Source organism: Ambystoma mexicanum, chromosome 9 (assembly GCF_040938575.1).
Source record: "Ambystoma mexicanum isolate Mex_15411 chromosome 9, UKY_AmexF1_1, whole genome shotgun sequence".
Taxonomy (NCBI): domain Eukaryota; kingdom Metazoa; phylum Chordata; class Amphibia; order Caudata; family Ambystomatidae; genus Ambystoma; species Ambystoma mexicanum.
The window spans coordinates 1,557,505,663-1,557,528,511 of NC_090931.1; the positions used below are offsets into that span (position 1 = coordinate 1,557,505,663).

At 46.2% G+C, this 22,849-nt stretch overlaps 1 protein-coding gene across 3 annotated transcripts in view; it reads right to left on the minus strand.

Annotated features, from left to right (window-relative positions):
- Window positions 1–2,787: 2,787 nt before the first annotated feature.
- Window positions 2,788–22,849, minus strand: part of LOC138489519 (zinc finger protein 649-like) — a 164,777-nt gene continuing 144,715 nt past the window's right edge. For 2 of the 3 annotated variants that reach the window (XM_069617263.1, XM_069617261.1), the window contains one exon: window positions 2,788–3,897. In XM_069617263.1, coding sequence (XP_069473364.1) covers window positions 3,200–3,897 — 698 coding nt within the window. In that variant the 3' untranslated portion in view covers window positions 2,788–3,199. The remainder of the gene's footprint in view (window positions 3,898–22,849) is intronic. The other variant, XM_069617262.1, reaches the window with a different exon arrangement.

Below are 22,849 nucleotides of genomic sequence, written 5' to 3' on the forward strand. Positions count from 1 at the left end.
ATCAATGTAGCAGATGTCGCAGTGCCTCACACACAAGGAGCCAGTGCTATCAATGCAGCAGACGTCACAGTGCCTCACACACGAGGGGCCAGTGCTATCAATGCAGCAGACGTCGCAGTGCCCCACACACGAGGGGCCAGTGCTATCAATGCAGCAGGCACCGCAGTGCCTCACACATGAGGGGCCAGTGCTATCAATGCAGCAGACACCGCAGTGTCTCACACGCAAGGGGCCAGTGCTATCAATGCAGCAGACACCGCAGTGTCTCACACGCAAGGGGCCAGTGCTATCAATGCAGCAGACACTGCAGTGCCTCACACATGAGAGGCCAGTGCTATCAATGCGGTAGACGTTGCAGTGCCTCACACACGAGGAGCCAGTGCTATCAATGCAGCAGACGTCACAGTGCCTCACACACGAAGGGCCAGTGCTATCAATGCAGCAGACGTCGCAGTGCCCTACACACGAGGGGCCAGTGCTATCAATGCAGCAGGCACCGCAGTGCCTCACACACGAGGGGCCAGTGCTATCAATGCAGCAGACGTCGCAGTGCCTCACAAACGAGGGGCCAGTGCTATCAATGCAGCAGACGTCGCAGTGCCTCACACATGAGGGGCCAGTGCTATCAATGCAGCAGACACCGCAGTGTCTCACACGCAAGGGGCCAGTGCTATCAATGCAGCAGACACCGCAGTGCCTCACACATGAGAGGCCAGTGCTATCAATGCAGTAGACGTCGCAGTGCCTCACACACGAGGTGCCAGTGCTATCAATGCAGCAGGCATCGCAGTGCCTCACACACGAGGGGCCAGTGCTATCAATGCAGCAGACGTCGCAGTGCCTCACACACGAGGTGCCAGTGCTATCAATGCAGCAGACGTTGCAGTGCCTCACACACGAGGGGCCAGTGCTATCAATGCAGCAGGCACCGCAGTGCCTCACACACGAGGGGCCAGTGCTATCAATGCAGCAGGCACCGCAGTGCCTCACACACGAGGGGCCAGTCCACCAAACAAGCCTGACTTTTTCGGCTACCCTCCCCCACTCTTCAGCACCCGTTCATTGCAGGTAATAAATCCAGGAGCGGATAAGATTAAACATTTAAGTGCGCCACTCCGGCGTTTCCTGGTGTGAGCGCCAAAAGGACACAAAGGCAAAGTGGAGCAATGCACGGCTCAGGGGTGCCTGTAAGCGAATGCAGGGGAGCAGAATTTAGAAACCATGCAGGGGCGTTATGTTAAGCTCAACATGGAGCATATATGTGGCAATGCCCTTTCATAGGGCTTCCAGGTTTGAAACACAGGGGTATGCAACACACAACGGCTCAAAGCCTCATGCAGGGGTAGCTGGATGTGAAGCACAAAGTGGCCCCAGTACACAGCAACGCAGTGTACTCTTCAGCTGCCGTATGAAATGTCAAGCGCAATTCTGGCACCCCCTGTTGTAAAGAGCTTAGCTGGTCTTGAGTTAGGTTTGTGGTATAAGCAATAATATGAAATAAAAAATCAAATAGGACTTGCCGTCAAAAGCATTCACTGCCTGGTGCCCGATGATTTGCAACACAATGGAGCAAGTAGCCGGCCACTGTACCGACTTGAGATCAATGTATGAAATGGAAGGGGTTGCATGTGACCCGTCTTTACACCTTTTATACAATATCTGTATTGACTTTGCAAGTAATTGGTCAAGCAACAGCCCCGTGCTGTCCCAGGGCTTAGTGCGCTTTACAAATGTAAACATAAATACATATCCTTGAAACTCCCACCAAGGCCTGCAGCTACTCCTCCCACTCTCCTGTGCAAGAGTAGAGAGGAACACATCCCAGTGTTCAGCACCATTTTAGGACTCCACGTCCCGCCCACATGCATCATGCTCTGCTGCACCATGAAAATCTTCTTTTTCAGACCACAACCTCGAACACATCATATCAACACAACAATACTACAATAGCAGCACATCAAGCAATCCCGCTATGAAAAGCTGCATCAAGTGGATTGGCTCTAGTCGTACCGTAACCATCATTCCGGCAGCCCATGGTGCTGTATCTGCCGGCTTGGTCACAGTAGCGCTGTAATACCTGCTCTGGACCTACCCAGCTGCTGTGTCAGAAGAGTTCGGTTAGGGGTACAAAGGTCTGAAACCCCAGTTACGCTGCTGCAAAGGGCCGGTAGAGTGTTATGTTTGCAGCATGCTCTTTATAAATCAAAATAAATATCACTTCCTGCCTTTCTCCCAGAATGTCAATGCTCCTCCAAATTACTGAATTATTATTAATCATTTATATTGCGCTTCATGCTGGACCTTTCCCTCTTCGTCCATAGGCCATGCGGTGCTGGTCTCCCGTGCTCTAGTGGTGGTGGTCAGCTTGTGCCACAGTGGGAGCCATGAAAATCTGCGGCACCGGGAGAGGGGTTCAGGAAGTGTGCACACCTGCCTCTGCTTGTATCACCCACCTACATGCGCTTTCCTGGTCAAAGCTCTTCCTCCGAGACGCTGGGTTCACATCTTCTGAGCCTGCACCTGCCGTTACATGCAGGGGGAGCAGAGGGTCTTGGGGAGTCTGTGCGACGCCTGTGGCTGGCGGATCAAGAGGGGGTGTTGAAGGTAATAATGGTGTTCTATTACCTCTTTTTATTGGCCAACAGCACTAATACATACCCTTGGTTTTGCCTTAGATCCATTACTCGGTGCAGGTCATTGCAACTCGTTATGGTAAGTCCTCTCCCCCGCTTACCCCGACTAGCTTCCATTTTGGTGGCAGCATTGGTTCTTCACAGAATACAAGTATTAGAAGTCAGTGTACACTTTATTTTATGCACCAGGCTTTTAACTCTAACCACCTGCAGTGTAGCTAGCACCCATTTGATGATGTGTATGTTTACTTATGCCCCAGTTCTGCTGATGAAAGTGTGGTCCTTTCTACTTAAGAACCGTTGTTCCTAGGATGTGTCCAGCTGGCAGTACAGGCCGCTGTCACTGCAGGAATGTTTCACTACTTTGAAGCTTTCCATCAGGACTTATCTTGCAAGCAATGTGGTTTCAGGTTGACCACGAGCAGCAGATAAACGCATGCCATTTTGTTCTCTCTGGAATGGACACTAAAGCCAAAACAAATGAACTGACGTGAGGAACGAGCAGATTAAGTGGCAGTCTGAAGAGGGTGAGAAATAACTCATCTGCAGCACCCCTTCCTGTGGCCTTACACTTGGGACAGGCATTTGTTTCTTGGATGGTTGTGAGTTCTCATGTGCGTAATAAGGATTCCATTTTGACTGAAACTCTTCTTGCATTGAGTGCAATGGTACGGCCTTTCCCCAATATGGGCTCTCTTGTGTCTATTGAGAGCGCCCTTCTGAGTGAAGTTTTTCCCACAGAGCGTGCAATGATAGGGCCTCTCTCCTGTGTGTGTTCTCTTGTGTACGAGAAGGCTGTACTTCCTCCTGAAGCTCTTCTCACACTCAGTACATGAGAATGGTCTCACTGCCATGTGTGTTCTCTTGTGCTCAGTCAGGTATTTCTTTTTACCAAAGGTTTTCTTGCATTCCAAACACGAGTATGGGCTTAGGGTTTTCTGTATGTTTTGTGGACCTTTAAAAGGTTTTACATTATGAGGATTAACGTCACATTCATTAAATGTTCCCTGCAATTTAGGAATTTCCTGAGGATAACCAAGCGGGGCCGGGCCACTAAAACAACTTTCACGTGCAGTGGTGTTCTCGCCGCAGAGTTCAAGCTTAACGTCTGGCCAGAGTTGGCTTCCGGACGGCTGTCCTTTCTCATAACCTTGGACCATCCTCGCTTTGATTCTTCCCGGGAGAAATCTGTCCAATGTGGCTTTCCCAGTACTTTTTACAGGATGCCTTTCTTTATGTTGCCTCTTCATGGGTGCATTACCTGCTGGTTTAGAAGGAATGACACGTCAGACGGTCCTAAACATACAAAGAATACACAGAGGTTATCACAAATGATTCTACATAAATCAAATAGATTTAAAAAATCATGCATGCTCTTGTTTTAACAGTTTAATGTATGTTGTCTCTTTAATGCTGCTTTCTAACCACACCCTATGATAAATGCAGTGACTGCATGAGTTCCAGAAGTGGACATAGTCAAAGAGGGAATGCCCCAAACGGTTTCATCAGTCTTTGGTGGTCGATAATTGTATTGATTGGTGAATGATGTGAAACATACATCCACGATCTTCGCATTAAGTGTGTACATTTCTCATGATTATCTGGATCAAACATCACATATAGTAATTTTACATATGAACTCAGGTACTACAGAGAGCTATCATCCAATAACTGGTAGCATCCGCGTGCAATCGCACATACTGGGTGACACTGCAAATCAATGCACCATAAAAGACGCAGAAGGAGCAATATCATCCCTGAAGATGGGCAAAGCTCCCAGCCCAGACAAAATCCCAGGGGGTCCATTTAAAGAAGAACCACTGATATAGGCCCTAACAGTATGCTCATCGCAGGCACAGTTCCCGATTCTTGGAGGCAGGCGGAAATAGTCCCAATTTACAAAAAAGGGTACAAGAGACAATCCTGCGAAATACCGCCCGATTTCCCTTTTGGATATAACGGGGAAATTGTTCACCAAAGATCTCTCATGAAAAACCTCCAGGATTGTGCTGACAGTTCATGTCTCTTAAATCATTTGCAGGCTGGATTTAGAGCAGGAATGAGTACAGTTGACCAAGGGTTTAGATTATACCTGACCCTACAGAAAGATGTAGCCCCGTCTAAGGCCAGGCTGTATATAGTGTTTGTAGATTTACAGACTGCGTTTCATAGTGTTCCATGGAGGTTCTTATGGGATATATTACATGCTAAAGGTATCCCCGATCCACTAGTAAAGGCAATCCGGCTCCTTTATTCTAATAATGCAGCCTCAGTGAGATAGAGCTTAGCAGGAAGAGTTACTGAACCATTTCCGGTGGAAAGGTGAGTTCACCAGGGATACATTCTAGCAATTTTGCTATTCTACATCTTTGTAAACTCTGTGATTGATCACCTGAATTTGTATAACTTTGATACGTTGGGAACGATAAGTTGGCCGCATTGTTTTTTGCGTACGATGTGGTCCTCTTGTCAGCCACTCCATCTGGTCAGAGCGTCTTTGGCATGTTTTGCATGCAGGTTTAGGGATTTGGGCCTCAAATTGAATGTGGCAAACACCAAAAGTATGGTATTTGCTCCTAGATATGCATCAACAAAGCTTGTCACCTTGAAGTAGGCAGATCAGTTGGTATAATTACCTGGGCATCTCTTACACTGATGGGTGGACATCTCACCAAGGCTAATATTGCTCTGGCTCGTTGCAAAAATATTATTTCAGCCATGGAGGTGGTGCAGTGTGGCCAGCCCTGGAAGTATTTAAAGCCCAAGCTAAGTTGGCCGCATTGTATGGTGCTCAAATGTGGGGTTTCAATACGTACCCAATATTGACTATTACAGAATTATTAAAGGGCATCTTATCACTCCCCCAAAGCGCCCCAACAGCCGTGATTCGCTTGGAGTGCAACATGAGCGCGATAGATGATGAAACTGCTAGAAGACCTGTGGTGTACTGGATTAGATTATGGGGGAACCCAGCCCTCAATAAATACTGTGATGCTTTGAAGTACATTATGAGTTTGGGAGGGGGACCAAATATCTCATGGATTGCTCACGTTTAACAGACCTTGATATCCATAGATATTCATAGACCTTTCCTGTTAGTGGTCCTGCCGGTTCAATAGCACAGCGTGTAGAGCGTTCGCTTTGACATCTGTGCAGAGCCTGCTGACGCAGGTTCCAATCCCGGCAGTGCCAAACTCAGCCTTTCATCCTCCCGAGGTCGGTAAATGAGCACCACCCACCGTGGATAATAAGTAGCGCTCAGATACCCGAGGGTTCGTAGAGCTATATAAATGCTAAATAATAGTAATTATTATTATTGGTGGTCCTGTCCAGACTAAATTACTAAGAATAGTTTGATCATTGTGAAGAAGAATTGGGAAGACTTTAATGTTAAAGACATTTAGACCGTTCAACCCCCGAAGTGGTCCTCTAGCACTATGGCTGTTCTGAAAGGAAAGAGTAGAATGTTAAAGACATTTAGACCGTGCAACCCCTGAAGTGATCCTCTAGCACTATGGCTGTTCTGAAAGGAAAGAGGGCAGGATGGGTTAGTAGGATTGAGCGGGAAAAGTGCAAGAGAGCTGTGAGGTGCTGTTGCCAGCTTCAGTTCAGTTAACACTGTTCGCTTAGGTGTGTTTTTTCAGCTGAAAGCAACCATGTGCTATTGGTCGAGGCTATGTGTGGTTTGCGATGTAGTGAAGTGTGTGCGGTTTGTTGTGCTTTTAGAGGTATGGTTGTCTTTAGTCTGAGTGAGAGGTGTATGCACAGGGGTAAGATTTTTTAGTAGGGCTGATTAATGGCGTCACTATCTAGATGTGTGTGGCACATGCTGATCTCCACAATTCAGGCCAGATGTGACACAAGGCTAATCTCCACAGTTTCGTCTAGATGTGACGCAAGGCTAATCTCAACAATTCTGCCCAGATGTGACACAAGCTAATCTCCACAATTCTGTCCAGATGTGACACAAGCTAATCTCCACAATTCTGTCCAGATGTGACGCAAGTTAATCTCCACAATTATGTCTAGATGTGATGTAAGCTAATTGTCACAGTTCCATCTAGATATTTGGCATTTGTAACGCGCCTATACACAAGTGTTTCAAGGCGCAACGCAAGCTAATCTCCACAATTCTATCTAGATGTGATGCAAGCTAATCTCCACAATTCTACCTAGATGTGACTCAAGCTAGTATTGCAGTTCTGTCTAGATCAGACGCAAGCTAATCTCCACAATTCTGTCTAGATGTGATGCAAGCTAATCTCCACAATTCTGTCTTGATGTGACGCAAGCTAATCTCCACAATTCTATCTAGATGTGACGCAAGCGAATCTCCACAATTCTGTCTAGAAGTGACACAAGCTAATCTTCACAATTCTGTCTAGAAGTGACACAAGCTAATCTTCACAATTCTGTCTGGATGTGATGCAATGCTAATCTTCAAAATTCTGTCTAGATGTGACACAGGCTAATCTCCACCATTCTGTCAAGATCTAATGCAGGCTAATCTTCACAATTCTGCCTAGATGTGACGCAAGGTAATCTTCACAATTCTGTCTAGATGTGCCTAGATGTGACGGAAGATAATCTTTACAATTCTGTCTAGATGTGACGCAATGCTAATCTTCACAGTTCTGTCTGGATGTGACGCATGTTTATCTACACAATTCTATCCCATTACTACTAGCTCAAATGCAAAATGTGGCTGAAATAACACAATTGGCATGATGTAGAGTGTGGTCACCTTACACAATGAGTCTGTTTTTAAGATAGCTACCTTGTATAAGTGAGGTAAATGTGGACTATGACGGATAGGCATGGATAGGAAGCTGGCATAGTGGTGTACAAGAGGTGATGTTGCTATATCACAGTGGGTACATGCATCAGACTATAAATATTCGAAATTAGAGAGGTAAGGCCATTTAGTGGGGTACAGTGATGGCTACAACCCCTGTCTACACCACACGTAACTTGTTAGTCGCTACTAGGTGATGGCACCAGGCTCCCCGCTTCCCTGGCGGACACCTGCAGACACACTCTGAAGCTGCACCTGTAGGAGCTGCCCTTTGCCTCCAGGGCCCTTCGCCGGAGGGGCTGCATGGGCAGAGGGGATGCCTATGGGGCTTTACTAATGAGGAGGAGGGCAGCCAGTGGGGGTATAGGGGAGGGCTGTGTGGAGGAAAATTGACCCACAAGGAAGAAGAGAGTGGAGGTGGAGATTCGAGCACAGGGGTACAGAACAAGTTCGAAAGAAAAGCCCAAGAAGGCGGAATGGGAGGAAAAAGGGGGACAGGGGACACAAGGGAAGGGTTCTCGCTCCCCTGCATTCTAGATGGGGAAAAAAGCACCTAAAAATGGAAAGCTTGTGTATACGTTTATCTCTTGGTAACAAGTACTTGTTTGACAAACAGTATTTTGGTTATGAATCTTATTTGGACTTTGTTCAAACGACAGATGCACAAGCACTTTATATCCAGTTTGGAACTGGTTGTTGTAATGTCCATGCTGCACAGGCCTATGGAAAAACTCGACAGGCACTAACTGCATGCCGGGAGGATGTAATCGATTTTCTGTTCATTTGCAATGCACTGAAAAAGTTTAGAATCATGTACCTCAGGCCTGTACTTTTACGCTATAATGTTTGGTTATTGGCGGAAGCAATGACATTTTGTCTGAGTTCTGCAAACATGGACATTGTTTATTCTAGCAGCCCTAGAACCTTTTTCTACCAACAATGGGCTAACAATTCATTTTAGCAAAACAAACGTGATTACCTTTCTAGGAAAAACGAACCGTGTGGCACGAAAAAATCTAAGATGGACTATTGATGGCCAGCTGATTGAAGTCGTTGATTGTTATAGATACCTAGGAGTGATCATACATCAGAATCTATCCTGGAAACAACAATGGATAGACATAAACTCCAAATGTATGAATATCACTGTGATGCTGAGCCACTTTATCAGAAAACAAGCAGGAATCTCTGTAAAGACGATAATGCTGTTATATGATGCAGAAATTGTACCATGTTTCTTGTATGGGTCTGAGAACTGGGCTATAAAACTAAAGGCTGAGATGAACAGGTTTGAAGGTAACATCTTGAAAATCTTACTTCGCATGCCTACTTCACTGCCTAGTGAATACATCCTCCTAGAATGCAACCAGATGCGGATAAGCGATATCATGGAATATAGGATTGCCATGCTGTATGTAAAACTATGGCCCTCATTACAATACTGGCGGTAACCCATGGCGCTATTAGCACCATGGGTGCTGCAGGTATTGTAACGAGTCCGCCAATGTTCAATGGGGAATTACCACCCCATTCCAAGGTTGGCGGGGCGGTAATTCCCCATTGAACATTGGCCCTTCCCCATTCTCATTTTTGCCCTATAGGGCTCAATGGGACTGGGGAAGGCGGTAATTACAGTACCACAAATTACGGTACCGTAATTACCTCGAGAGTCAGTTTGCGGGTCCCTACTTTAACGGCTGGTCCAGACCAGCCGTTAAGGTCGGGTCCCGCAAAGGGACCTCATAATTAGGCGCTAAGGGGTTAACGGCATCGTAATGACCCCCTATGTATCCTAGAAAATGGACAACGATGGCGAGGTGATAAAAGCGGCCGATCTAATAGAGAATAACAATACCCTGGGGCATATGAAATGCATCTACCTTAGATGGGCGAGAGAGAACACGCATAGTTGGTTAGAATATTCATCAGCTAGAGTTAAACATCTTCTGAAAAAAAGCTATATATGATGTTGGACAAGAAAGAAACATGATACAGTTAGCAACTAAAAGTAATAGTGGGATGTATATACAGCAAAGGGAGAACAGCCTGAGAACCCCAACATATCTGACTGCATATCCTGATGCTAAAACAGTCAGACGATATCTAATTTTTAAGTTTAATGTGTCTGAATGTTTAGAGATCATGGGTGCAAAATATGGTATCTTGTGAAAGGACAGGTGGTGTAGACTTTGTGGGACATCTAACATTGAATCAGCAAAACATCTTATCTGTGATTGTGAAAGTCTAGGGGCCTCATTACACGGAAGGCGGTGAGCCATGGCGCTATTAGCGCCATGGCTCATGCCGGTAAAATACCGGCACCGCCTTGGCGGAAAGGGGATTTACCGCCCCATTCCAAGGTTGGTGGGGCGGTAAATCCCCCTTCCGCCATTGCCCTTCCCCATTCCCATTTCTGCCCCATAGGGCTCTATGGGAATGGGGAAGGCGCTATTTACGGCACCGCAATTTTGCGGTGCCGTAATTAGCTCCGAGGTCCCTTAGCGGGTTGGTTTTTAACGCCTGCAAAGAGCAGGCGTTAAAGCACCAACCCGCTAAGGGACCTCGTAGTAAGGCGGTAATGGTTAACGGTCACCGTTACCATTAACGGTGGCCGTTAACCATTACCGCCTTCAGTGTAATGAGGCCCTTAATTTCATTAGATTAAAATATAACAACAGATGTGATCTACATAATTTGAATGAAATTTGGGAGAGACTCTTACAGCGTGATGATCTTAATGTCATGACTCAGGAGGATACATCAACAGCAACGTGCTTGCCTTGGAAGCAAGACAACACCAAGCAACACAGGTTCGATACCAGGGGCAGCGCTTAGAAACCTCTTGGTATTAAGTGCATTATAAATAGCCTATCATATCATGTATCATATGATGAATTATTATGAGTATTGCTTAGCTATTCCTAAACAATTATCAGAAGATATTTTTTATTGTTTTTTTTACTTTTTCTATTTTCTATTTGATTCAAATTAGTTGTTTTTATTCTGCATTTTATGCAGTCTTTTCTTTTATGTCTTTTATGAACTGTGTTTTAAATGATGATTTTATGGTGTCATATGTCAAGCCTATTTTGGCTGAATGCATATTAATCAAATAAATAAATATTGTGTTTCCAAGCTCATACACAAGGCTTGGCTAAAAAAGGTGCCCTCTATCAACTTATTAGAAATGCTAGTTTTAGATTATTCCTCATTTTATTTTCACTCAGGGATGTTGTTGTTTTAATACTTTTATATGTCAACTGAAATGTAGTTGAATTGGTATGAGTTTTAAGTATTTTCACTGTGATTATGTTCCTAACGACTTCATCTTCAAATAAAGACAAAACAACAATATAATAATTTGCTCTGCATGTTTCAGCTTTTTTTTTTTTTTAACCTTCCTCAGGAACACAATCTGGAACACATAAGTATACCCTTAGCCAAAAACCCAGGAAATGTAAAAAGCAGTCTCATTGTTTCCCTATATAGTCTCCCAGTCCTTACAGACTCATCCCAATACATCATAGTGTTCACAGATATGAGCATCCAGATTAACCAATAAAAATAGTGGAAAATAAATTCCTGTAAAGCAGACTTGCATCTAATGAGTCGCAAGTTGGCTGGTTATGCAAAGGTTCAATATCAGCAGCATATACAATTCCTGTTCCTTTGAGAGGAGTGTAAAACTCATTGGCAAAAAAAAAATTTAAACAAGCCTTGAAACAGATAGATTAACTACTGTATACAAAACGTGCCGTCAGAAACAGACATCTGAGTGATTTAACAATGACAAATGTACAAACACAAATAATGCGAAAAGTGGTGGGATGCAAGTGCAACATCCCAGGCAGGTGAAGAGATTTAGGCTACGCAAGACATATCGGCAGGCGGCCTAGTACTGGCAGTTCTCATTAGGCGTGGCAGAATGTGCATGTAGTCAGTTGTAGTTAAGCTTTGACACATTAGAAGCACTGTATAGCAATACAGAAAGAGCAAAAATGTATTTGCGTTGTGGTTGTCGAGGTTAAAGATAGGGTGAAGTATTTTGTATTTAGAGATAGTATACAATGTCATATTTTAAGAGACGTGCTAGTAGGTAGCGGACGTAGATAGGCGTGTGAGATGGAGTCATAAGTGTTGTGTTAGAGGGGAGGTAGAAGGGCTAAGGTATCAGGAGGTACGCCATGTTGGATTTCAGGGCACATTATAGGATGCAGTGGTGAAAGTATGAGAAACAGGCCCAACGTGGAGCTGCAGCTCTGTCCAGCTGATCCAGAGATGAGTCCCCCTTCCATCCCCAGAAGATTTGGGAAAGGAAGGCTAAGTCCTGGGAGGAAGGGGGGGCTTACTACTGCCCTCACCCGAAGAGTGGTTGTCCTATTTGAACTGCAGGCGCTGAGCTCTAGGGATCCATAAATAAGCAAAATTCAGACATAAGAGTGGTGCCCAGATCACATCGGTCATTGGCACCTGGGATCCCAGAGAGATAAGTGAGGAGACGTGCTGGGGCTGTACCGTAATTTGGAATGGGTGAGGTCAATAAATGTATCTACAATGGCAGGGAGCTGTTTGTGTGTGCCACAGTGTCTGGTATAATGAGGGAGGCCATTGTACTAGCAAAGAAGAGTTGACCTCGCTACTCACACTTTGATCTGGCTCCGGCAGAGGGGTGCATATCACATGATGGTCAGAAATATTTACTCATTAAAGCAATGTATTATGGCAACAATGTACCTGGTTGTCAATCAACTCCTGAGTTTCGTAGTGATGATGTAGTAGGTCACATTTTTAGGGGAATGTGTTTTACATAATGTGTGACTAATAGATAATGGGCTTTAGGGGACAAGTAGAATTGTATATAGGTGTCAGGATTTGCCTGTGGAGTTTATGGACGACGTGGCGTTTCTAGCCCCCGGTCTAGTCCTCATCTAAGATGGCAGACTAAACTATAAATCATGGCCACGCCCTCTCATCGGCACGTTGTATCTGTTCATTTTCTGAACGCCTTCAACGCTGTGTGTGGACCAAGTGCTTACCTGCTCTGGAATAGTTCCATATCTCCTTTCTTGCCTTCGTTCATCTTGGGTTTTCCCCTGCCCGCTCTGCCTGGATCCTTCACTCTTTCTGCCTCGGTCGGCGCTTGCCGGCGTTGTCTACTCTTTTCCACTCGCTCTCTTGCGGTGCCGGTCGTCCTGATATCCGCTTACCTTCTATCCTTTAGCTTTCCCTCCTGAAACTCGCTCTGTGGTTTGCTCTTTCTTGTTTCTTCGGGTGCCGGACGCATTCAGGCAGCCACTCCTTCCAGCTGCTCCTACTTTTTACTTCTGTTTTCGTTTGACTCCACGGTAGGTGACTTCCTGTTTCTCTTGGGTTCGTGGGGGTTAATATTTTCTACCTTTCCGTAGTTCCTCAGTCTTGCTTCTGTATCACGCCTACCCTTACCATCTCCTATAGTTTTTCATCTGTCTTCCACCCATTGCTTTTCTCCATCTGTTTACACCCATCTCTATGGGGATCTTGCCTTAGTTCTACTCCTAAAGATCCCGGATTCGATACTCTCCTTCTGGACCTCAGATCCTTTCTACTTCCTGCAGTACACCCTTTCCCCGTGGATTGTTTCAACGCATCTCTACTCGTGGCTGAAGGTGTTAAAGACTCAAGTTACCCACTGGCAGAGAATACAGGGGTTTTTGTTGCCCAAGGCTTTTTCCCTGGAACATTGGGGGTTTAGCTCCTCAGGGTTCACCTTTGGTAGGTTACGCTTCCTGTCAAGGTGGCCTCTGGGGCAGCTAGACCCTACTTACACGACAAGAAAAAGAAGGTAAAGGAAAGACAGTCGCCGACCACCGGAAGTTGAGTCGGAAGACTCCAACCAGTTACAAGGAGAGTTCATCAGAAAGTAAAGGTGAGGAGGAGGTTGGGGAGGACAGACCTTCATCTGACAATAGGTGTTAGCCAATGGGGAGTGTGAGATCATGCTGTAGTCTTTATTATGCATAGTTCTGTTCATTTGCAGTTTTCCGCTATAAAAGGTGGAACTCCTGTGGGTGGCGAGAGCTCTGTGTTAGTACGGTTCTATGGGACCGTCTGATACCTTTTGCATGTAATAAATATTTGTTTTCCTTGCAAAAGGTGCATTGACTATTTGGCTTATTTGGAATTGGTTTTTATCATTCAGGTTTTGGGTCATTCACCTACAAATTTGGTGAACCCAACGTGATCCCAGACTGTCTGAGGCTGGGGGTCCCCCGTGCACGTACTGCGGTGCAGAGCACATCTGCAGTGACCAGTCCCATGCGCACGGCTTGAGGAGGTTTGCAGGCGCTGGGTTGTCAGGCGGCCTGCCAGTTATTTGGAGCAGGTGAACTGCCAGGGGCCTGGCATCAGTGGTGCTCGGAAGAATGCATGAACATAAGTGCATCTTTGCGGGAGAAAACAATGGGTGGGGGGTGTGTGTGTGGAGCAGGTGAACTGCCAGGGGCTTGGCATCAGTGGTGCTCGGAAGAATGCATGAACATAAGTGCATCTTTGCGGGAGAAAACAATGGGGGGGGGGTGTGCGTGTGCGTGTGCGTGTGTGCGTGTGTGTGTGTCTCCCCCCCCCCCCCCCGTGGTGATATAATGGTTCTTACAGTAATGGCTAGAGGGAGCTCCTCCGGCGAGAGGAAAGAAAACATCCTGCATAGCAGTGATAGAAGAGAAGAAAGGAGAGGAAAAGGAATCCCTTCATACAAGAGGGAAAGCAGCACAGCAAGTAGAGTAGTGGTCCAGTGATCCCTCTGCCCGGCACAAGGAGGTGTGAGGGGAAATGTCCTCATCTCGAGGCAAGGAGACAGGAAGGGCCCACACCATTGTGTAAATAACTTATTTTATTGTCAGTGTTTTTGGTATATATGGAGGTTTAATGTGTATATAGCATTGTTGTGGTATGGGGCGATGATTGCCCAGCTGTATGAATGAGGGCGTTTCGTGGATAGCATGTGTGTTAATGGGACGGGAAAAGGATTTGGTTGAGGGAATATTGGAAGGGGATGTGGGGAGTGTGCGTAGCATTGGGGTGTCGGGCTAGAACGGTGTAGTTGAATTGGCTATCCAAGAAGTAAGTATTTTTTGTAAGGTGAGAAGTGGGAAGAGGTATGAGTACCCCTCTGGAGTACATGTTCTCTGCACTCGTGCAGTACAAGGAAAGGATTCTCAAATATTGTGAGGGTGTAGCGAATACCAAAGGGGGAATGTACAAGTCATGGCCCAAAGAGGGCTTGAATAACAACGATGTGTTGGGGCATATGTATACATATTTGGCTGCGAAGTATAAAGAGAGAAAGTTGAAAATTAGGCAGGGTACCTCAAACTTTGGAGAATGGTCAAGGATTAAGAAGACAACCCTAAGGAACACAAATAACAAAAAGGTGCCAGTACCTACACTCAGTGTTGTCCCCACGGCCCAGCCCCCACGGGGGAGTTTCCTCTTGCAACCCGCAGCAGGTTATACCAACCCCAGGTACGTGCCCCAGCCTGCACAAAGGCAGGTAGCTCCCGCTGCTAGCGTGAATGCTGTAAACATTTCAGTAGCTGATGCTACCCAAGATTCATTGGTTATGGAAGTAGAAAACAGGGCACAGCGAGAATTAGAAACAGCGCTCCACAGAACAGAGGCAGGGCTGGTGCGAGCATCTCAGTAGCAGGCGGAGCGGCGGAAAGTGGTGATAGGTGTAGAAGAATGGAGAGCAGGTGATATTTTGTTTTGAAATGAGTCGGCCAGTAGAGTGATTAAGGCTGTGCAAGTAGCTGCAAGTGAAGATAGCCCCAATGCTGGGGGGCATCTAGGGGGTCCATCACGTGCTGTCAACGTAGATTAGGACTCTACTCGAACGGCTAGAGACGCAAAGGTCTCAGAGGAGGAAGATGAGTGGGCGTCAGAAGGGGAGGAGGAGGATGAGATACCACCAGTACCGACACAGAGGGTAGAGTGCCTATGGGGGGCCAAGGCTTAGGGCACGACCAGGTTGAATGGCTGAAGCAAAAGGCAAGAGAGGAGAGCAATCTGTACCAGCTAAACGGATGGGAACACGGCTTCTGTTACTACACAAGGGACATAGAAGGGCACAATAAGTTGTTTCTGGACCGGAAAACTATGGGTTTGCCTGCCGGAGCCACCGTTCCTGACATGTCTGACACTGCCGGGCAAAGCGGTCACGACAGGCAAAGCCATCACAGAAGCACTGGCACCATTAACAACTGTGCAGGTGCTCCCGTGTCCTATGGGACTCTATGGGAATGGGGATTAATGAAATTGCCGGCACATGACTTCCCGGCCGCCAGACTTGGAATAGCCCGGTAGCACCGGGAAGTCAGGCGCTGGTAATTTTTTACGGGTCCAGCTACAACCCACAAGTAGTAACAGCAGGGTTACCGCCAGACCCGTAATGAGGCCCAATGTAAGGAAGGCGGTACTCTCACTCACAACAGGGGCAGGTAAATGGATATATGCACTAGAAAAACAGATTGCAGGAATTAGATTGGCAGTGGGGTCATGGAAGATTTATTCGTTGCGCTGCTAGAACAAGCAGATGACATAGGGAGGAAGGCAGGGTACCCAGGGGTACAGACAAATAATGACAACCATGATTGAGCACAGTTCAATGACAGGGCAGCACATCCAGACATACCAGGTATCAATTTGATTATAGCCTACACTAGGAAGTTAGATGAAGACCCTGCATTTTATATAAATCAGATTCAAGAAATATGGAGGGCAGAGACAGGGGAGCACTGAGACAAGAATATAGTGATATTTTAGTATATGCTACGGAAGGAAGTCCCCAAAGACGTACAAACGGATTTAGATGAGGTAGTAGGGATAGAGGCTGGGTTGAGATTCAGGCAATAATAGTACACCATTGCAGGCTAAGACATAAGCAGGAAAAGGAAACAGCAGAGCAGGCGCAGAAGGCTGAAGCAAAGTTAGTTCAGAAGAAGCTGGCGAAGTTAAGTGTAGAAGGAGCGCTGATTTCTAGCTCCCCTGAGGAGCAGCAGGAAGGAAGGCAAGCACCGGAATGGACGGTCGGTTACCAAGGGCACCCAAACACAAGAAGGGACATGGGAGGTTATCAGAGGGGAAGAGGAGGTTTCTAGGGAGGACAAGGAGGTGGATACTTGGGAATGTGGCAGAGGTTTGGGGGATTGGGATAATGTTGGGCCTGTGACAAGACAGGACACATTGCGCTAGAGTGCAGGAGCAGACCAGTATATTCTTAGGATCCCCTTATTTATCTAAATGGGCCCTTGTATACACTCACATATCACCCACCATCAAAGATGATACCCCCAATAGCCCCAGGGACCCAGAAAGCACCTAAGCCTGAATCAGTACCCGACACCTCCACACAAGCAAATGTAGGACCCAAGTCCAAATTACACACTGGTGTACATACAGCAGCAAGCACAACAGCCTCCATCTCAGCTTTGGGACAAGAACCCCCTGCCATAGGTTACAGTAGCCCATTACACCAGAGTGAATGTACTAGGAGAGACCGTTTTGCCACTCCCGGGGTTGAACACCTATCCCCAATAGGACAGCCCACATAGAACCCTGACGTACCCAGTCCTGTCGCTCACTGCCAACCTGGAAGAGGAATCCCAGGTAGATGCGAGGATAGGTACTAAAACTTTCACCTTTATGGTAGAGACGGAAGCTACAAAGTCCTGTATCAAAGAAGGCCACTTTCCCTTATCAGGAAAAGTAATGGACATGCAGGGGTTCTCTGGGGCAATAATCTTGGTTCTGTTTACTGAAGACTTACCAAGACAGTTAGGTACCCAAGAGGTGGTAGCCCTGTTATTATTCTCAAAGGAGACTCCAGTGAACTTGCTAGGTAAGGACCTCAGGAGTAAGTTAAACATGACTATTGCATTTACTGAGGACGGTGTAGTGTGCACAACCCAGGAATACATTATGCTAGGGCTGCTGTGATAATACAAGCACTTAATAGTGATGGTGCTACCCCAGGGGTACCAATACATCCAGATCTGTTCCTACATGGAGTAACAGTGTTGGTGGGATGGGTGCCAGGAATGAAAGACAAAACGTGGAGAGTGCCAGTGGAGTTTTTCTTGAGGCCTGGAGTCCCTCAAGAGCACACTGCAGGTATCATATTTACACTAGATTTAGAGGTGATCCTAATCAAATAGGTTAAGGTGATAATGATAGGGACTGACAAGGAAGGAGGTGAGTGGTGCACAGTGTTGGGTATAGATCCTACACAACCGTTAAGGGGATGGTCCGATGATGAGCTGTTTGAAGATGTTGACGATGGGGAAATTGTTTTTTAAAAATGTATCCCTCGTCAGGTAATGGTGCAGCACAGAGAAGTACTGCATACTTTGGCTACTGTTAGATAAGTACCCACTCAATTACAGGAAGACATGGCAAAAGTACCCAGCACCTTGTGGATCAGTAACCCCCACAATGTAGGTTTATTGAAGAGCAAAGGCCCCGTCCACATAAAACTGAAGCTGGGTGAAGCAGGGCGTCATATTACCTAGAGCAAGACAATACCCATTATCCAGCGAAACAGGTGAAGGGATTTATCGTAGCATTAGGGCAGCAAGGCATAAGAGTACCATCACAATCCCCTTTTAACACAGTGATATATCTTGTCCAAAAAGCAAAGGGGTCAAGTTGGAGAATGATACAGGATCTCCGCCCTTTGAACAATATTGTGGCATCCGAGTTCCAGGTAGTACCAAATCTGGACACAATCCTATGTAACATCCCCACTGTAGACACATGTTACTGTAGAAGATTTCTCCATCCCATTGCACCCTGATTCTCATTACCTCACAGCGTTTATGTATCGCAGGCGATTTGAAAACACAAGGCTACCTCAGGGGTACTGTGAGTCCCGCAGTATCTTTACCAGAGTATTAAATATGGATATAGGTAACCTACACATTCAGAGTATGATTACTCAGTATGTAGATGACCTCGGAGTGTGTAGTAACACTGAAGTGCAGTGCAGAAAGGACTCAGTGGCACTATTGACATTGCTTGCAGAAAAGGGATACAAAGTGGACAAAAACAAGATGCAGTATTGTCACAAGGAAGTGGTATACTTTGGGCAAATTCTATCCTCAGCGGGAAAAGGGTGACCCCAGAGAGAGCAACTGAGTACACAATACACCACAACCTACCACTGTGAAAGAAATGCAACAGTTTTTAGATTGTGCAACTATTGTAGAGCATGGATATTTGACTACTCTAGTTGGACAAAGCCCCTGTTACAAGGACTTAAAGAAGCACAGACGGTTAAAGGGTCACACATGGACAGGAAAAATTATCACGCTTCCAAGAACTTAAGGATGCTAATTGCAATTGTAATTGGTTATTTATAACGCACTTAATAGCCAGAGGTTTCTAAGCGCGGACCCGGGAATCGAACCTGTGTTGCTCTGTGTTGTCTTGCTTCCAAGGCGAGCACGTTGCCCCTGATCTATCCTCCCGAGACAGCTATAAGTAAAGCTCCAGTGTTAGCAACCCCTGTTTACACAAAGGAATTCTATTTGTTCTCAATTTCCAATGGGGAAGTAATGACAGCAGTGTTGAACCAGGCAACATCTATGGGACACAAGCTCTTGGCCTATTTTAGTAGTATTCTGTACTCAGTTATGCAGGGTCAGTTCCCTTGTGAAATCAATAATATCAACAAACGAATGAGCAAGGTCAGTTCCATCTCTGCTGAAGAGTATCTACCGCTACACCCGGAGTGGGTGACCCTTTGTGTGGGTGGTCACAGAATTCTCATGAAACTGTTCTTCTGCACAAAAGGGTTTTATTTTGAAGTGCAGTGGTGTAGTAATACACTGGTATTTTTAAAAAAACATAGGATATTCACATTTGGGGACATACAAAGTGTAGTACCCAAGTAAGAATGATCAAGTAGTCAATCTTGTACAGTTTGTTCATTCTCTATAGGTTCCTTGGGAAGGAAGCTTAGAGAATTCAGTGGAATCATAAACAGTGTTTTGGCCATTTTGCGTGGATCTAGGTGAGCTCTAATGGTGTAGGCCTTCATCAGGACAGGAGTGTCTTTACGAGTGGAGGGTCCTATGTGGTTGAATCCGAGGAGCTTAGTGGCTCAGATTAAGAGGTGGATGGATCCACTTCTTTAGGATGCAGTCGCCATCTTGTCAACAGGCGCGGTCACGCCTATTGCCAGTGCATTCAGCTGCCAAGATCGTTGAAGCAGCAGTGTGACGTCTCGGATGTCGAGGATGCAAGTGTGATCTCCTGTCCTGATGAAGGTCTACACCATTAGAGCTCACCTGTATTATATGTTGTTGTTCAACTCTTGATTCTGCCCACACTCTATGGGCCCCCTACCTGTTTATAATTCCACTGAATTCTCTAAGCTCCCTTCCAAGGAACCTATAGAGAATGAACAAACGGTACAAGTAGATGTCTCAAATATTGACTACTTGATCATTTGTACTTACGTACTACACTTTGTATGTCCTCAAATGTGAATGTCCTATGTTTTTTGAAAAATACCAGTGTATTACTACACCACTGCACTTCAAAATAAAACCCTTTTGTGCAGAAGAACAGTTTCATGAGAATTCTGGGACCACCCACACAAGGGGTCACCCACTCAGGGTGTAGCAGTGGTTACTCTTCAGCAGAGATCGACCTGACCTTGCTCATTCGTTTGTTGATATTATTGTACCGACCTGGGCAGAGCAAGGCAGTAACCGGGTACCCTTCCGAATACTAGTTCCTTTGTGTATACATGTTAGCAGCTGCAGCTTTCTCGATGGGAAAATAATCCGCCATAACTATGGAGTGCTCAGTGACATATGTGGAGCACATGGTTTTTGCCATTTTGGAAAGGCCCAAATCAACCCTCACTACCCAAAGAGCATCAGTTTAAGAGGCAGTATTATCCAATCCCTTCATTCACATTGTAAGGTGTTACAGAGTGAATCCTGCAACATTCATTGCAATACCCTTTCAGCCAGGGGATGAGGGACATGACTGTTACATATGAGGGACCTGAGGGTGGCCTAATTCATGCGAGTGAGGTGCTCTTAGTTGATGAGTCATTGAAGATTGATCAGGAGACAGGCCAAAGGCATACAGCTGCTGCAATAGTGCACCTTGTAGATGGGGAGTACATAGAATCATTTAAAAAGTTTACCAATACATTATTCCACACAAACAGCGGAACGTATTGCACTGAAGCAGCACTAAAAGCATTGCAAGGGTGTCTAGTGACAATATACTCCTGATTTGGTGTGCATTACATCCACAGTGCATTCAGGGTTGTACAGATGGTGAAGGAGAGGGTTCAAGAGGGCCAATGGGACGCCTGTGCGCATGCCGCATTGCTGGAAAGAGGAATCTATGCTTTATTCCGCCCATCAGTAGTAGCAGTGGTGGTGAAATGCGCTGCCCACATCCGAGACAAAGAGTTTGTTTCACTTGGTTATGATGCAGCAGATAGGGTTGCCAAAGAAGCGGTGCATCTAAAAGATCCAGACATCACAACATATCCTGAGGTAGCAATGCAACAGTTGCAATTAGCAGTACCTTACACATCAGTCCACCTCACTCAAATAATTGAATTGCACGGTCCAGCATCCCAAGAAGAGAAGAATGTGTGGGTGAAAAGGGGGTGCTCACTCTCGGCTTATCTAATTTGGTAGCAATAAAGTAGCAATGCCCCAGAACTGCTTATGGTTGCTCTTGAGCAACTGCATTACCCAATGCATATGTCTGATATCGCAGTGGATATCCAGGAGGACAGGTTTGTCGGCAACCTTCAAGACTATGTGAAAAAATGTGTGGTAAAATGACTACCTGCCAACTATTCAGCACTGGACACACCCTCAGGACGTTGCATGGCACAATGCCTTGTCCAACAGGACCACTTCCGGAACCCCACATAGATTATATGTATATGCTCGACAGGTGCAATAACTATTGTTATCTTAAAGTTGTGTGTCCATTTTCCCAATGAATTGAGGCGGGTCCTTGCGCACTGCCAGATATTAAATCTTCTGCCACATTTTTAGTACATAAGGTCTTCCCTCGCTCAGGGATATGTGATGTCCTAAAGCCAGATAATGGGATTCACTTTTTCAACAAAATATTTAAAGAGATTGCATACCTACTAGGGTTTAAACAGAAGTTGTGCTCGATTTACCATCCTCAAGCCAATGGGATTGTGGAACATCTTAACAGTCTCTTGAAACAAATGCTGTCGAAGTTATGCCATACATTAGGGAGAAACTGGCTGCATCGTCTTCCTTTGGCTCTGTTAAGCAATGTACATATTGTTGTGCATAGGGTTATATGATATGGTATTTATAACGCGCCTATACACAAGTGTTTCAAGGCGCGACAAGGCGGGGGGGGGAACAAGGGGAGACATACAACAATCCTACTAGGCCAGGTGTCATTCAGATCGTGCAAGTGCAAGGGAGGAGGGGAAAGGGAGAAGTGCAAGGGGAAAGGGAGAGGGGAAAGTGCAGTACAGGGTAATAGCATACAGGAAAGTAACAAGGGCCAGCTAGTGGCAGTGCGAGTAAGTGCAGATAAGTGCTGGGAAGGAGGGGCTGTAGGGATACAGACACAGTCCCGTAGTGCAGGGGGTGCCAGGGAGGCAGTGCAGGGGAGAGTGGCTGGGCCAACGACCGAGAAGGTGAGTGGCCCAGTTGCAGATTCAGTGCAGTTTAGTAACTTTAGCAGGGGAGAGGGGGAGAGAAAGTGGAGGCGAAGAGGAAGGTTTTGAGGTGCTTCCGGAACCAGAGATGGTTCTCCTCAAGTTTCAGGGGGGCAGGAAGGCTGTTCCAGAGGGAGGCCCCTGCAGCGGAGAGAGATCTGCCACCAACTCGTTTGGAAAACCGGCTGACCATGAGGGAGTTGGAGGCGGATGAGCGAAGAGCTCGAGAAGGAAGATATTTAGGAAGAGGGAGTTGAAGGTATTTTGGCCCAAGGCCCCAGAAGGCCTTGTGGACAATGCAGAGTGTTTTGAACTTGATCCTCGCAGCCACTGGGAGCCAGTGTAGTGATTTCAGTCCTGGAGAGATACGGTCCATGGGCTTGAGGCCAAGGACAAGTCTCGCAGTTCTGTTCTGGATGAGCTGCAAAGGGCGGAGAATAGAGGCAGGAAGATTTAGATAGAGGCTGTTACAGTAGTCCAGCTTCGAGAGAACCAGGGCTCTAGAGACAGTGAGCTTCTGGGGGAACGAGAGGAAGGGAAGGATACCTCTGAGGAGGTGTAGCTGGTAGTGTGACTTCTTAGAGACGTCAGATATGTGAGGAGAGAAGGAGAGTGTGGAATCGAAGATGACCCCGAGGTTTTTTGCCTTGCAGGTAGGAGCAGGAAGAGGGCCAAGAGAGGCCGGCAAGAGAGCTGCAG